The 17,700-nt window shown below is 37.9% G+C and overlaps 1 protein-coding gene across 5 annotated transcripts in view; it reads right to left on the reverse strand.

Moving 5' to 3' along the window:
• Positions 1–3,570: 3,570 nt before the first annotated feature.
• Positions 3,571–17,700, reverse strand: part of EFR3A (EFR3 homolog A) — a 78,554-nt gene continuing 64,424 nt past the window's right edge. For 3 of the 5 annotated variants that reach the window (XM_071553826.1, XM_071553825.1, XM_071553828.1), the window contains 6 exons: positions 17,150–17,277; positions 12,000–12,088; positions 9,479–9,527; positions 8,273–8,376; positions 7,713–7,762; positions 4,684–6,560 (listed from right to left, as the gene is read on the reverse strand). In XM_071553826.1, the coding sequence (XP_071409927.1) occupies positions 6,455–6,560; positions 7,713–7,762; positions 8,273–8,376; positions 9,479–9,527; positions 12,000–12,088; positions 17,150–17,277 (526 nt within the window). In that variant the 3' untranslated portion in view covers positions 4,684–6,454. Of the gene's footprint in view, positions 6,561–7,712; positions 7,763–8,272; positions 8,377–9,478; positions 9,528–11,999; positions 12,089–17,149; positions 17,278–17,700 lie in introns of all 5 variants that reach the window. The other 2 variants (XM_071553827.1, XM_071553829.1) reach the window with 2 other exon arrangements.

A 17,700-nucleotide genomic window follows, 5' to 3' on the forward strand; every position in this document is an offset into this window, starting at 1 on the left:
TGAGCTTAGCAGCAATCAAACTCAAGTAATTACATGAAAATTAGTTCCTTTTTTCATTCCTGTTTATACCTGTGTGTGACTCCCTTCTGAAGGGAACAGAAGGTCCAAAATGCTGGACACTCTCCTCTTAGGGAAGTCTCTTGCCTTCCTGGGGCCCAAGTTAAGGATATCAGTAGGAAATTTCCCAGCTTGGTATGGCCCTCAGACTATTACTTATTCTTGCTCCTCTATGTGGGGTTGATGAAGTCACAACGTGTACTCCACAGGAGACCAAGAGACTTCAGCACTTTGGAATAGCTGGTTAGGGAATGTATCCTCATGCTGAATACAGGGATGCTGTCTGTGTTCTTCCAGATGATGCAGCAGCTAACTAAACCCCAGCATCTGAGCTTGTGCAAACTAAACGGAGCAAGGACTGCAGGTGAAAATGCCAGTGAATGTTCTTTATGACCTGTTTATATTGCAGAAACCTCTAGTTGGTGCTATTCCCCTCTCAGTATTTTTCCTTACACAAACCTCAAAAATAAACTGCCAAAGGTGTTTACTTACATGAATCCCACTGGATTCCAGTGGCTACACAATCAGCACTAGTGAAAAAAACAGAATAGAAAGACTTTTTTTTAAGAAAAGGCAGAACAGCTAAGTAATGTGAGCAATTCTATCTGCAGACAAGATTTTAATTAACTCTCCTCCTTATGCTGTACAGAAAGAGGACATCTGAGGACTGCAAAACACTGCAACTGCAAAATGCCGATTTTTGTCCTATGCTGAGGATGAGATCTGCATTACACTGGAACTTTCATCAGCCTTTTATCATAGGGATGAAAACATTTCACAGCATTTATAAATAAAGATGACAATGAAAAAGTGAGATGAGCTAAAATGGGAAGAACTGGCCTTTAAACAAGTGCATGAAGTGCACTGCTGAGTAAGTATAACACCAGCTCATTTCTGACGAGAGCAGTGCTGCTGCTCTGAACACTGCACTGTAAAATAAAAACCCATGCCTTTCTGCTAATTATTAGAAACTAGTATTACCTTCATGGTTATGCAAATAACACATGCACATATTCACTCAACAATTTTTCTGATTGCAGAGATAGGGATGGATCACTTGAATCGATAAAATAACAGAGAAATTACAATATGAATATGCTGTTATTCAGCCAATGTTGTCATTAATTCCTTTGGGCTCTTTTTCCAGTATCTCTTATTTCAGGAAGTCTTAAATAATCTAGTTATGATTGACTGCATTTATTCTCAGAGATCAGTTCTCAAATAAAAAAATGACAAGCAGATCAAGAAGAGACATTTAGCATAGCTTTCTTTCTCCTCTCATTCTCAGTCACTTTACACCATATTTTTCACAGATTTGGGGCACAGCTTGCTGAAGCCTAGCTGTTTCCTAAAAGCATACAACTAATTTATTAATTCCTAATTTAAAAAAATGCTTCCTATTTCAATACTAATTTACTTATTTAAATTTTTTAAGCATTGAATTCTTTGTCTGTGAGTTGATAGAGATTTGGGAACATGATCTCATAAATGACTAGACGTAACTTAGGAAAACATGAACTTTGAAAAACACTCAGTATCATTAAATCTGTGAGTCATTACTTTGGTCTATCAAATAAACTAAACACTGTAAAGAAGCCAAATCTGTCAGACAGACACTTCCCTTGTATCCAGAAAGTAGCTTTTAACAGGTGACCTGTGTTTGTCTGACAACTGCAGCGGCTGCCACTTCTGTCCCTCTTCGATGTCATCAGAGAATCACAGGTTTGAGTTGGTATCAATGGTCTGGGCTGGAAAAGAACCTTTAAAGATGATCCAATCTGGCCTCGATCCTCCTCATGCCTAAATCTAGACCTGCCCTCCTTCCATTTAAATCCATTCCTCCTTGTCCTATCACTGCATGCTCTTGTCAGAAGTCCCTCCCCAACTCACCTTTAGGTACTGGAAGGTGCTATAACATCTCCCCAGAGCATTCTCTGCTCCAAAGTGAACAGTTCCAACTGTGACTCCACAGCAGAGGTGCTCTAGCCCTCTAATCAACTCAGTGGCCTCCTGTGGACTTGTTCCAACAGGTCAATGTTTTTCTTGTTTTGCGGGCCTCAGAGTTTGATGCAGTACCCCAGGTGGGGTCTTACAAAAATGGAGGAGAAGAATCCTCTCTCCTGACCCACTGCCCATGCTGCTTTTGATACAGCCCAGGACACGTTTGGCTTTCTGGTCTGCAAGTGCACGTTGCCAAGACATATTGAACTTTTCATCCACCAACAGCCCTAAGTTCTTCTCACCAGGGATGCACTTGTTCCATTCTCCTCCTAGTCTGTATGTGTGTTTGGGATTGTCCTAACCCAGGTGTAGGCCCTTGCACTTTGGCCTTGTTGAACTTCATGAGGTTCTCACAGCCCCACGTCTCATGGCTGTCCAGGTCCCTGTGGATGGCATTCCTTCCCTCCAGAGTGTTGACCACACCACACAGTTTGGTGTCATTGGACCATTTGCTGAGGGGTACACTCAAATCCCAGTGTCCATGTCACTGACAAAGACGTTAAAAAGTGCCAGTTCCAATACTGACCCCAAGGATGCCACTAGTCTCCATCTGGACATCAAGTCATTGAATGCAACCATCCTGCCAATTCCTTACCCAACAAAGTGGGCCATCAGTCAAATCCATGTCTCTCCAGTTATAGACAAGGAAGTCATGTGGGACAGTGTTAAATGCTTTGCACAAGTCCAGCCAGATAACATCTGTTGCTCAATTCAGAGAACCACAGAATGATTTAGGTTGGAAAATAGCTCTGAGATCATGGAGTCTAATCTGTGACCAACCACCATCTTGTCAACTAGACCAGAGCACTGAGTGCCACATCCACTTGTTCTTGGACACCCTCAGGGATGGTGACTCCACCACTTCCCTGGGCAGTGTGTTCCAAAATGTGGGCCACCTGCTGGAGGTGGGTGGTTTTGCAGAGCAGACACACAGCTGAGGTGCTCAAAGGGACCTCAGAGATGATACAGGTTCTGCTCCAAAATTACGAGGCCACACTTGATACTTCAAGGCTGTATCCAGTTGGGTTTTGAAAATCTCCCAGCACAGAGTCTTAATCTCTGTGTCTTCCCATCAGCCAGGTCTCCCAGACTGTGTAAGGACAGGGCTCAAGGAGAAGAAGAAGCAGTAGGTAAGTTCTGAGTCACCTGTCACTTCAAGCCCAAAACAAAGCGAAGAAAAATCACAGTCGTACCAAGTGACTAGAATTGATACTACAAACCAAATAAGTATTTTAACCAGGGAGGTAGGCCTGAAAATCAAAGTTTATTTATCTTCTTAAAGCTTACTGGCTATTAGGAAATTATTTTTGTAGCATTGCATTCTCAAATTCTGGTGGTCTTGGTAATAGCAACTGTTTAACAGCAAATAAATGTCGCAGTTTAATAATGCTGCAATGCTGTTAACATTTGCAAAACAACAGTCGGAAAATGCAGTCTATTTTAAACGTTAAAAAGGATGTAACTGACATCTTAACTGTGAAGAGTACAAATTAACTGACACTTCAGAAAATATTAATTTTAAATTTTGGTTTATTTTATTGCTTAAATATAGATTGCACAGTGTGTTCTTACACTAATTGAAACTGGTTCATTACATACAGTACAGAATATATGACCATCGGAACAAGAGACAAATTAGCCCTACTCTGATTTTGGACAACAGCCTATTTCTATATTTTGAAATTACCACAGATTTAATTTACCTTAAAGTGACTCACTATCAAAAGCTGTATTTTATTCAAAATAACATAATGGGAAAGAGAACCCAAAGTAACAGCTGGAATACACTTAAACAGCTGGATATCAATTTCTAACCATTAAGACAGTGCTCAACATGTTGCAGATAAACACACGACCACTTTGCATGAGGAGCTTTTAAAGTTCTGCAACTTGTCTGAAGAACACAGGGAAGTGAAACATAGCAGCTTCATACTGTACAACACAGCAGTCTTAATTCTTTTGGTTTCATTCATTAGCTACATTTAACAATAGCTACCAAAACAATACATTTTACAGTCTCTTCCATTTCTCACATATCTAGAAAGGCCAGAGTGAACCAATCACCAACTTACAGACTCCCTGAATTTCCAGAAAGGAAGAAATGAAATGTCACCTGAACAGAGCGTTTCAAGATCTTTATTCCCTGCAAAATACCTGCACAACACCTGCACAATATCTGCATTTACCAAGCAAAGCTCATTTGAGCACTGGAAACCTACCATTAGCATAAATGAAAAATGCTTCATAAAAAGAACAAAAAATGAAATGCTGAATCTAGTTATTTTCACATGCAGCATTCATGCAATAGAATTCAATCACAGAAACAATCCTGTATTTACAGCACAGTCTTCATACTGCATGAGTGGAAACAGAAGTACATTCTTTATTTCTTAAGACTTTTTGTACAAAAGTGCAGAGTGATTTTCTTAAAAAATGACAGTGTGGGTTAAGTGTTTTACATTTTATCCCTAGATTAGATTTACTTTTTTTAAAATTACACTCTTTATATAGGCCAAAAAGCTATTAGTCTTACCTTAAAAAAAAAAGGAAAAAAAAGTGAAAACTAAAAGGCTAGAGTCCTATTTATGTGTAGACTGTGGTCTGATCAGGCTGATACGCTGCAGCAGTAAAAATCGCAACGGAATGCTGTAGATAAGGGGCTGTTTCGTCATCCACTAACAGCTGTGATTGCACTGTTAAACTGAAAAGAAGGTCTCAATTACCTTTTGAGCTTTGTGAATGCCTTCTGAAAGACTCAGCATGTCATCTCATAGGTTTAAGTAGCTGGTATTTCTCTCATGTTATGTCACATCAGGCTTTTAAAAATAGTCCAGTAGAATACCATACTACAGCTCAAAAAAGTAAAAATCCTTTTTAGTGGGTTTGCAAATGCTTCAAACAGTCAGCAAATTAGCTGGGCTGATAACCCTTCAGTTCTTAGAGTTACGCAATCAAAGATTAATTTAGGTTAGGACTTCTGAAAGTCATCTAGACCAAGCTCCTGCTCAAAGCAGGGCTAACTGAAGTTTGGTCACTTTGTCCATGGCCTGATCACTGTTTTTGCAAACCACTGGCTAAATTAAATGCCTACATTTATTATATATTTTTGAGAGCATTCATTCATATTTGTGCTGCTTCAGTCAGATTTACAGAGATTAAGGGACTTCAAACTTACTATTCATGGCATCAATGAATGCTGTTTTTCTTTTTTCTTTTTTTGCCTGCAGAATTTAGTGAGACATACAAACAGCCTAGGCAATTATCATCAAATGTTAATGATTTCCTGTATCAGTTTTCTTGATTTACATTTGAATAGTATGCTCAGATACATAAACCTATGAAAGTTACTTAAACGTTTGAGAAATGAAACAAAAACAAACACAGAGATGCATCTCTAAAAATGCTTTTGCTTGAAAATATATGTGAAAAATTCTTGATCTTTAAATGGTTTCATCCATTTTCTTTTCATTTCTAAAATATCACTAAAAAGCTATACTAAACTATAGAGAAATGCCTCATAGAATATAATTTCAGTGACTATTATTTAAAATGCCCTCAGTTTTTCTTCTATACGAAATATATCTCTCATGTATTTATACTAAAGCAGACAGTAAAATACTACTGTGTTTTCAAAAGTACAGTCTGTAAACCATACACTTTAAGACATGAAACATATTGCACAATTCCGTGCTTCAAGAGGAGATTTCTCCTCTCTTATGCAAAGCATTAAACTTTTACCAAGAAACACAGGATGTATACTGGGCATATCTATCTAAAAAGCATGTTATGTGATGCATCAAAAAAAAACTTAACAAGTCTCCATTAATTCATTCACTGTGCGTGAACACATGTAAGGTATTGGGGTTTTTCCACATATTCCAAACCAAACAAGTTGACTAGCTATGACAGCATGAACAAAAGGGAGCTAAGGTAGTGCTCCACTGGTTACATTTAATGAGATGAAGCAAGGCAAAAGTATTCTAGTTAGACAGAGAACTGATGTGATGAGAAAAAAAAAAAGAAAAAAGGAAAAAATAAGCTTTAACAGGTTCTTCAGTTACAGTAACTAAAATTAAAGGAATCTGCAGTAATACAAATTCCTAAAGTAACTGAAATAATCATCTGTATGGCAAGACAAGTTTTATATCTGACTTTTACACTTACTCAAACATGAAAATGAAGCAACGTGATCTGTGAAAAGCCTAACTTAAAATATATTGCAGAAGGAAACAATTCAAGACAGTCTCATGAATTTGGCTAAAGTAATCTGTATTTGGCTTATGTTCATTGTTATATTAGTTAGTTTAGATACAATAAACAATAAAATTTGAAAACTCAACTTGTTCTTTCTATTGTACTCTACTCTAAATAATGTCCAGCAGACATCAGAAGACACTTAATACACACAAAGATCTGGAAACTTCATCTCATAGACTGGAACAGAATGGTAATGAGCATGTCCAGCAGTAACTGTCATCGTTCCTGAAGGGCTGGGCGGAGGACTGTGTGAGAAGCACAATCAATACATGTAATTTATAATTATATGGATTGCTTTTTTATAAAAAAACTTTACACACTAATAGCTGAGAAACAAGAGTAAACTATCCCCCCACCCTCAACCAACAGTATTTTACCCTAGTCCTGAAATTCTAATGAAATTACCATACCCTGGGGATTTTTGTATTCTCATCTGTATCATCAGCTTTACTGATGTTACAGAATTATGGAAATGCATTTTACTGCTAATAAATACTATTTATCCTGCACAATGGATGTGCACAACTCTCTATAATAATGTCATGTGCTATTTTGGGTGCTCAGTATCTAATTACATTCTCAAACAGATGCAGCTATGGGAAAACAACAGCATTCAAGAACACTACTGATAGACACAGAAATCCTGTAAGATGCTATGACATGGTTTCTGCATAGCCTCCACTACGAAAGAGATTCAAAATAGTAAGAAAATCAAAGTGATGAAGAGTACTCTTTTTCAGTGTACTGTTGTTGGCTACACTGAGTTCATTTTTTTCATGGCAGCTCATATTGGGCTGTGTTTTACATTTGTGCTGGAAACAGTGTTGATAACACAGGGATGTTATTCTATGGCTGAGCAGTGCTTACACAGAGTCAAGGACTTTTTAACCTCTCATGCTGCTGTGACAGTGTGTAGGCTGGAGGTGGGTAAGAAGCTGGGAAGGGACATAGATGGGACAGCTGATTCTGTCTGACCCATGGGATATCCCAGACTATGTGGTGCCATGCTCAGCAATAACAACTTTCAGGAAAGAAATAGGAAAGGAGGAACATTCAGAGAAATGGCATTTGTCTTTCCCAGGAGACAGCTGAATGCCTGCCTGCCCATGGGAATTGAATGAATTGGGCTTTTTTTGCTTTGCTGGCACGTGTGACTTCTGCTTTACATACTAAACTGTTTTTACCTCAACCCATAGGTTTTCCCATTTCTGCCTTTCCAATTCTCTACATAGGGGTGAAATGCGTACCAGGGTTCAACCACAGCACTCAGTTAAAGGCCACTATTTTCTCCCTATAACATTTGTTTAAGAACACTGTGATATAACCCATCAAAAGTAGCCACAATAGCTTAATAACTCTTTTTTCACTCACGATACTCTTCCTGCATAAAGCCTTACCGAATGGTGAGTTCCAGTATCTGTGCAAGTCTGTCATGAAGCAAGTTTGCCTAGAGAAAGAAAGTTAAAATTCCATTATTAACTCCTATATATTGAACTGAACTACAACGAATTTGCCAGGCCATACTCAGTGAGTGTGTTTTGCATCACCAGATGCAAATCTAGGCAGCAATTCCTGTCCCAGTTTCTTTTCTCACCACTGCAAGGATTCTAAGCCTTGAAGACACATTTGAGATTGAGTTAGCCTGTCCTGGAGTGCCAAGAATCATATAGCAAATTCTGCTGTTGCAGACAGGAGTTTAACAAACCTGGAATACATTTAGTTATTTAAAATATGTAACGGTAAATACTGCTTCAGTTATCCTAGAATACAATAGGAATGGACTGTGAATGTGGATTTCAAAGATAGTAATTGATAACGGTGAAGACAAAACAAAGAACTGAACTTCTTTAGAAGTAACTGCAGCAGTGACACAACATAAATCACCTGCAGCCAGAATATTCCCATTAGTGCTTACATGAGTATCTTCAGTGCTGTATAACATTTCCCAGAAACTCACTTTGGTTTCACACTGTGCAGCGATTTCTTCAAATGGCGCTTTTTGGAACTTTTCAATCACAAGACGCCTTTTTTCCTTTTCCTGTTCTTCAAGTCCATTGTTATCTTAAAAGAGTAATAAAAAAATTAAGACAAATCAATCTTTGCCTATCAAATGTAAGTGATATAAACCTTCGTATGTGCACTGCAGAACACAGTGCTTGAACTGATACCACCATTCTCAAGTGAGCTGTCATCTGGCACTGCTTCTAAATCAAAATGCAGATCCAGTTCCACAGAGCTGCTTTGAGGAGCCTGTTTAGCCCCTTTCGTACTATGTGCTTTACTTTTGAGTACATCCAGACTCCCTTTTGCTTTATTGCCTGGACTCAAGCCTACACTTCTCACTTACTGAACACAGGTTCAGATTCAAGAGAAAAGAAGGAAGTATCCTCCTTCCCAGTATCATCCTGACAGGTGGCCAGAATCATCTATTACAATTTGGGAAAAGCAAGTTCAACCTGCATAGCCTGAGTAAACCTACAAGCAGATGGAACTTTCCAGCATCTAATTAATTTAAATACATTGGGGATTAGGCACATTTGGAAAACTCTCAGAATAAATTATTGTTTAAAATGTCAGTGTCTATTGTTTAAAACATCAATGTTTATTCCACATTTGGGACAGGATTTTGGTGGACTAGACAGCATTAATTAGTAATTACTTACAGTGATATGAAATAAGGAATCTGAGTAATTCTTTGTTCTTGTAGTTGAGTAATTTGTTAGAAAAATGTTCTTTTAAATAATCTGAGTGGTTTTGAAGTCCACAATGTGTACCTTAACACCTATGTACTGAATGCATTGAAGACCTTAAAATCTTAATATGTAAAAAATATTTAAACTGTCTTTTAAATAGTCACTCATACAACTTGAAAATCTCATGTTATTTACAGCTTAGCCTATAAGGCAAATTTAATAGATGACAGGCATTTTCAGATGCTTTTTATTCAGTGCCATTAACTTTGGAAAATTAATTCACTAACATTAGGAAGGGTTTAATTTCAGAAATTTAGAAATAACAGAAGTTTTAAAAAAATTTACTAGCAAACAGAGAAGAGAAACAAATGTAATATTTTCATTATGTTATTCTGGCCACTCATTTTTCTCTAGCAATTCCATGGTAATCAAGGACTATTCTGAATAAACACAACTGTAATAAATCTTACCAATGGCTTTCTTTAAAGCTTCGAAGGTGATTTCTTCAGTATTATCAACCTAAACATAAATAAAACTCCTTAAACATCATATATAACATAAAAGGTTTCAAAAATAAGGAATTTGAAAAATATAGAAGGCCAAAATGGCCAGAGATGGCAGTGGAGTGTAGAGTGGAAAATGGTTATTGCTTTTGTCTAACTTCATACCATTATGGGCTCCAAGTAATTTGGTGCTTATGTCATAAACACTGGAGTTAAGGGGCTCTTCATAACAAGCTATGTCTGATGCACTGAGAAAATTTGTTCATCTAGTAATAAGAATATCCATTTCCTGTAGGTGTCCTTCTTTAGGAATTGTTTGGGGCTGCAAAATTATCAAAGATGCATGAACATTTCTCTGAGCTCCAGATCATGGATCTTTTATGTTTCAATTTGTTATAGACCTAGAGTTTCCGTAACAGTAAATATATTTACAGTGAAACCACCGTGATGATATTAGGGAAGAATGCTTACATGGCAGAACAGTGTTGACCTGAATATAACATGGTTCCTTGGCTTGAACTGCCTCCTTTTAATCCTTCAAACATGTAAATAGGCAGCATTTTTATTTTTCCTTATAAACACTAATTGTTTAGAAAGGTCTAATATGATTTAAGATAAGAGATTATCTTATCTTACTTCATCCAATTCAGAAGACCCTGAATTCTTTCAATTTTTTAATTAATTGGCTTGAGCTACTGTAGTAGGAAAAGCCAGCAGAAGTAGCAGCTTCCTTTTTACTTGAGACTTATTCCAGGAGATGGAGCTGTAAAGGACAGTTTTCGAACAGATTTTACTATGTGAGCATTGTACTCTCTACCTCTGAATATATAAAAGATTAAGAAAGAATGAAACACCCTTTATGTCAATTATTTGTGGATATGGCTAGAGATCAAGGAGTACTCAGGTTCTGAGATAATCACCTGTCATACCATTCACATTTCGTGAATTAATCATTAATCCTAAAATTTCCATTAATTAAGAAGGTAATCCTCTCAATCGTAAAGCCTTATGCTTTTTTCTTATTTTTTGCAGTTTAGTTCTGCTGACAGTTATGGATTGTTATAATTACTAATCTACAAAGCAAGAGAACCAGATTTCATACACAGCTATGAAGGTACAGTCAGCAAACTGGAAAATACTGGTTTTTCCTCTGTCTTGTAAACAAACATCATAAAGCAAGTAAGGGAGGAATACTTGGCTTCCTGTGTTTCTAATTAATAAAATTCTTAATTTAAAAGGTAGTAAGTAATTAATAATCCAAGACACTGGACCACATTCAGACCACAGTAAACTGAGAAACCAAAAAAAAGATGATTTTATCTACAACCATTACACCTACTTCAAAAAATGTCTGTATATCAATGCTTGACATAATATCTGCATAGTAATTTGAAATCTGAAATGGAAATTTTCTTCAGAAAGCTAGAGATCTGATTGTCTCCCTTATTTCTTTAACACTTCTTCTTGATTTCTGTTGAAATTTTATCTGTATCATTCCTAAAGCACAAAAGAAGTGAACACAAAATATCATCTGAGCTATCATCACCACAAAGCAGAAACAAATAATAATCATGCTAAACATACGTCACTTCTGTCTAAAATGAAGCTTGCTCCTTTGCAACAGCTTAATATTGAATTTTTAACTAACGCTCAGCTTGACTAAGTCCACACATTCTGCTTCATGTCTCTAGGTAGTTTGTGCTTTGAGAGGCCAAAGGTAAGAATCATCTGTACCTCATCTGAGGTACAAGCACTTCAATTTCAACAGCTAATCTCCACTGCAGCCAGCAGAAATCTGGTTAATAAAAATCAAGAGAACCTTGAAAAAGATTCAGAATTAGGAATTTATTTTCACAAATAGTTCAAATGAAGTGTCAAAAGATGTGTGATAATTTTAATTACAATGCAGCCTTCCTAAGGGACAATTAGCATCAGCTCCTATACCCTGCAAATGAACTTTTTCTGCTACTTTATCCTTCCCATGACTTTGAAGTGCTGCGTTCCAAGGTGTTCTGGAGGGCACAGTGATGCTGTAACACCATGGTGCACAGAGCCTGTCTAGTCTTTACCTGTCCCTCTCAGACACACAGCACGTCTCCCACTAGTCTTACATCTTGCAGGCTCATGTTGATGAACAAGTTTCTCAAATACTTCAAAAAATGCAGGGATACAGATACATGAATTTATTGGTTCCATCAAAATGCAAATAAAACATTTCAGATAAAATGTAAATGTATTGCTACCCCATATGCAACGGCACTACCTGTAAGAAACTACGGTGCTAAAATACTTGACATTTTTATACAGGAAAATCAGCACCAGTGTCTCTGACAACACATTTCTGCAAACACACAACGTAAATAAATTGAACTCCCAAAGTATTTACATTTCTAGAATAATCAGCTGTTAGACTTTCTGGGAGAACTTCACTTGAATTCCCCCTCTCCCCCTCAAGATGCAGCTTAACAATATTCTGCGATTTTCATACCTTATCCTCTGTGTTGTTGCCAGGCAGAATATCCACCTGAAGAGAAACCGTGTCCACAATGCTTTTCCTTCTGGAGAGTCTGTCCTCATCTAGTAGAATAAAAGCAACTTCTCTCACTTTTTGTGTAACACTGGAAACATTATCAATCAAATTTCTACCTATCAAATGCAAATTTGTTTCCATATGCCTATTTAACCCATGATTTCCTGTTTTATCATTTGAATTGTGAAAAAATGTTACAGTTCTAAATTACTAAACATGAAGGAAAATAATCTTTTCCCTTTCATTCCAGATTTTGCCAACTTTCCCTTGAAAGCCCAGAATTTTAAGAAATGAGATGAGCTCTTACTCAAATGCATAATAAATAACATAGCACATGATGATATATAGCTGTAGAGTCCTTTACAAAAGCTTGAATTTATTTTCTTGGTTGTGAAATTTAAATATTAAGGTCTTAATTTGAAGGTATTCTGAAACAGAAAAGGGCTTCTTGGAAGATGACTCATTGACAGAAGAAATAGATTTCTGAATGGAAATGAACAACAATCCTTCCTTATTCTTGTTGCTACAAGTACCATATTCAGTGAGTCTAAAAATCTACTGGGTGAAAAGAATTCTCTCCATTTCTCACTTCCTACACAGATTTTAGCGGGTCCAGCTGGCCTAAAAAAGTTGTCAGAATAAGACCAACTGTGCTGATACTAAAAGAAGCATAACAATTTCATTAATGCATAAGCAGATTATGATCGAACAATCCATTAGTTGGATTTTCCTTCTGTGACTGCATTCCTGAGGCAGTGCATCAATAATTTTTTCTCATTTTTAACATTTAATATACTAACATAATATTTTAATAAACACTTAAAATGCATTTTAAGACATGTCATGAGGGTGCTCTAGCAAATGGAGACTGGAGTGGCCTGATTTTCACGTATCTCATTTATAAAATCATGAATTGCCGTGTCACATTGTAGATTTTAGGTGAGATCGAGCCATTTGGACCTGGCTACTATTATTTGATGACCTACACTGGACACAGTAGCATCTACAGGCACCTCATACTAAGATAGGGAGAAGCATTTAAAACTCCCCCACCAGAAGGTAATTTATGCTGGTTCTTCTGTAAGCTTTGTTTAAACCACTTCTAGCAAAGTGCTTTTGCTATGCAAATATTGACCTTGAACAAACAGAACTCATTCGAGCAGAGCTGAACATCCTCAGCTTTTAAAAATCAAGAAATAACTTTCAGAAGTTGTATAGATGAAAGGTCATTTTAAGATCAAGAGGCAGTGAAAGAACAAGATTAGTGAAAAACACCTGAATTCTACCTATACTTGCCAGGTTTTCAGAGACCCTGAGCATTTGAAGTGGTGCTCTGAAGGATTTACTTAATTTTTCATCCCTGATGGCTCTCTGGTACATGACCCAATACATAGTCTGAGGAAAGCACCTCAGCCCTCAAGAGAAAACACAAGACAAAACTACATCTCTGCTGCCATCTGGCTGCTCTCTCTGTATTTGACACACAATCACGACAAAATACATTTTTGGGGCTACTTGGGATAGAATTCATTTTTGTAATGGATGCATCACTATACTTGACTAATACCCATTTGTCTCCAATTTCAACCTATTGAGTAAAAAATTGTGAAAATTTCTATTTTTTCTCCTATATGATACAAAGCTCATCTCCACACACACAAAGGAGCTCAGATGTATGAGGACAGTGGTGGAGCCCCACTACTCAGTGCCCTGGCCCCTGTCAGGGTTGTTGCACGAGCCTTGGCTCCATGGCCTGGGGGGTGGTACCCACACCATGGGCAACGGGAACAGCTCTCTGCATCCACCTCACTGACTGACCACTGTTCACAAGGGCATGTAGGAATAGCACAGGGGGAACGGCTTTGAACTGAAAGAAGGTAGATTTAGATTAAGTATTAGGAATAAATTCTTGACTGTGAGGGTGGTAAGGCGCTGGAACAGGTTGCTTCTGTGGCTGCCTGATCCCTGGAATTGTTCAAGGCCAGGCTGGTTGGGGCTTTGACCAACCTGGGCTAGTGGAAGGTGGCCCTGCCCATGGGTGGGGGTAGTTTGGAACAGGATGATCTTTAAGATCCCTCTTTTCCTGGGTGAGTGACTCTGTTCTTTGAGCAGCTGTGTGCATGGGGGTCTGAGCACAGGGCAGAGGCCTGGTGGGTCTGGAGCAAGCAAAGGTGCATAGTATGATGATTCCCACGGGATCATGAGGGAATATCAAGCTGGGCAAGCAGGTGAGTAGGCCAAGTGGCCTGAGAGTGAGAGGTGACCCTCTGTGTCTGGCTCTGTGTATGTCTCTGAGGGCCAGGACCCTCAAGGGACAAGGAAGCCCAAGTTATCTGTCAGAAGACCAAGGAGCCTGGGGGTTTGACTGGGACCCATAGCCATGCACGTGGGCATCACAGTGTGCAAGGGGGTCTGTACTTGCAGCCGGACTGGGGCTGTGGGACTGAAAGGACTCACATGCTCTGGTGTCAGTGGCTGGGGAGACTGGGAACCAGGAGAGAGCTGGTGGGTAGACAGTTGTCACGTGAAAGGGAAGAGGGAGACAGAAATGCAAAGATTTCTAGTCTTAACTGTCCATCGCCCCACAACAGTGTCTAAGCACAGTCCTGGTGGGATGCAGACAGAACACACGCACATACACATGTTCTGCTAATGGAGCTTTATCCTGAACAGCCAGTGAATAAGGTGAATCTTCATTCTTTGAACAACTCAAAGCTGCTTCCAACTTTCTACAAGTTCTTGCCATGTCACTGAAAGATGTAATTAGTATCATCACAAAAATGATACCTAGAGCCCTACTGCCTACTCAGGAAAAGAAAATAGGAAGATGCTATTGTAGAGTTTCAAATCAGGAGTAAACACAAAGGCAAACCTTGCAGCAGCTAACATTGCTACAAGTATATCAAGGAGATAAACAAAAAAAAAACATAAGGAAACACTAAGTACATCAAGTACAACACAGTTTCTGGCCTAAAGATCTAAAGGCTTTCTAAAAGCAATTTTTGACTCTGCACATCCTATAACGACACCACAGGCAGCAGGAGAGCAGGCTGACCTAAAACTCATATTTTACCTTTTGACTTGTGTTTGCATTTATGAGGTTTTTTGCCTGATGGAATAAGAGCTGAATTAAAAAAAATATATATTCATAGACCAAAACGAAAAAGATTGAAAGTACATTTAAATTATCAGTTTTCTCCCTCCCCCAAGTATGGAAGAGAAAAAGGCCAAAAAAGTTTGCAGATACCAAAGTCCTTCAAACTGACAAGAAGTATCAAAATATGAAACAAAGATAGGATGACAAAATTATGCCTATCAGTCATTGGTAAACATTATGTCACTCATATTTGGAAATACCAGAAATAATGAGGATGAAATATTTACTGGCTTTTTGGTTTCAACCCTAATTTCACAGGAATATACAAAAAAGTATTAATTTGATGATCTCTTTTGAAACACTACATTCCAGCATTATAATATTAATAGCAGAAATGAAACATTCATTGCAGCAAAAAATGAAAAGCTTGGGAATTCCAAAATATTAATTTGGTCCTGAGTTAGTTAAATACAAACCCTGAAAGCTCAATATTCCACAGAATTAGAGATTGATGTTCTTAATTAGCTATGGTAACAGACAAGGAGCAAGTTTTGGTTACTGCTCCTTACAAGAAACTCCAAACCCATCTGACACACATATGCTAAGATTTAGGATTAAATATGGCAATTTCTCATCACCTGCAGAGACACATAATCCCAGACTTGCAGCTAAACTACTTAATCTGCTGTCAGAACTTTCCTATCTCCCTGTGTAGGAATGCGTTTTTAGTAGAGTGTCCAAGAAAACGTGAACAAGGTCATTTGGGCACAAATGCATCTCAGTTTCTAGAAGAGGCTTAACATAAATTTCAAACCAGGCTATCTTCCTCATTCCATTCTCATTCACTCAAAGCCAGTAACATTTCCTTACTTGCTGCCTACCTCTTCTGCCAATACTAAAATATAACACTAATTGTTTTTCTGGATGTGAGAAGAAGTAACCTGTCAAGTGTAGGAATATTATCCTTTTTAGAAGACAACCAGCAATAGAAAACACAGACATTGTAGCTGTGTCAGAATATATTACTGGTGTCCTTGGTAGATATGGGGCAATACTATATGGAGACAACACTTTTTTGAGAACTCGTTTGCTCCCATAGCAACTACTAAAAAAGACACTCAAGAGCAGGCAGCCATTTCTCTGGATCAGACTGCAAGAGGGACAGATTTGGCATTCACTGTCCCTGCACACTATGGTTTTTTCTATGCATGAACTACAGAACTGAGAAACCATATTTTTGTGCCAGGTACTTTAAAAAGGCCATGCTTCAAGCTGAGGTGTCCCACAGTCTGTTACAATAGCAACCAGTTACCGAGAGCCACAAAACAAGCATGGTTAAGAAAACAATTCCTCAAAAAATTTTTTTCAATAAGTTGCTCAATTGGCTGTTGAAGACATACTAAAAGCCAAAAGCACACAAATGCCACATAGCAGCTAGTCCCTCACACACAGTTCGCACAGCCTACACAGCAGGAACTCTCGCAAAACAACTTCCTCAGGCAGACTTAATTTCCACTGTTCCCAGACACTAAGCTTGCAGAGGTATCTAATGGAGGAAAACATCCCATTCTTGATTAAATTAGCATCTGCTTATATAGAATTTAATAACGGCAAATAACTCAACTTGGCACATGACCACACAGCAAAAGGATGGAATATTTTTCATTGAGTGTTTACATAAAAAGGATAAAATGTGCTGACTTGTATATTCCTTCCTCATTTTCTGCATGAACTTAACATAGGTAGTCTTTTGAAAGCAAAGATTTCATTAAAAAGAGCCAAAGTGAGTTAAAGGCCTTTCTGCCCCACTTCCTTTCTTTAAGGAAAAAGAAAAACTTAATAGGACAAATAGTTGAAACTTCTTAGTTTCATTCAGTAGCTTGACAAGTCAAAATGATCTGATTAGGTTTAGCTGCCAAGCAGTCACATTACATTTCATTGGCACACAACACACTAAGAAAGCATTTTTAATAACTATTACTTAGTGGTGTTGCTACTTATCACCACTTACCTGTTACCTGGGGTACATATGGAACTGACAATCTTTCCACACTGTATCCACTGCCTCCTAGTGATTCTGCAATCTTGTTCGTCAGGAAGAATAAATCCTTTTCATGCTTCTCTAGGGATTTTGGAAGACTGTCAAAATATACATTTGAAGTTACTGTCTACAAAGAGGTATTTGTTGGTTATGTAAAGTATCTTTCCGATGTCTGCGAGCAACAAGAAAGGGTCCATGGTAATGATTTGACAGAAACAAAGCTTGCTCAGTTTTTTAGGAATGAATATCCTCATAAAATTAGTCCAATTGTTTTAAATTACCTTAACACTTACTGGCTATCTGAAATATGTTCCTCACCTATTCCACTACATGTTGATAGAATACAGTCTCTGTTAAATAAAAAAAACAAACCTGCAGAGTACTATTAACATTAATTAATTGACAGCAATAGTAATTGCCATTTGCCAGCAGTGTGCCCTTGTGGCAATGAAGACTGAGGTATCCTGGGCTGTATCAGGAGGAGCAGAGTCAGCAGATTGAGGGAGGAAATCCTACTTGTC

The sequence above is a fragment of the Pithys albifrons genome, chromosome 4, assembly GCF_047495875.1.
Source record: "Pithys albifrons albifrons isolate INPA30051 chromosome 4, PitAlb_v1, whole genome shotgun sequence".
Classification (NCBI taxonomy): Eukaryota; Metazoa; Chordata; class Aves; order Passeriformes; family Thamnophilidae; genus Pithys; species Pithys albifrons.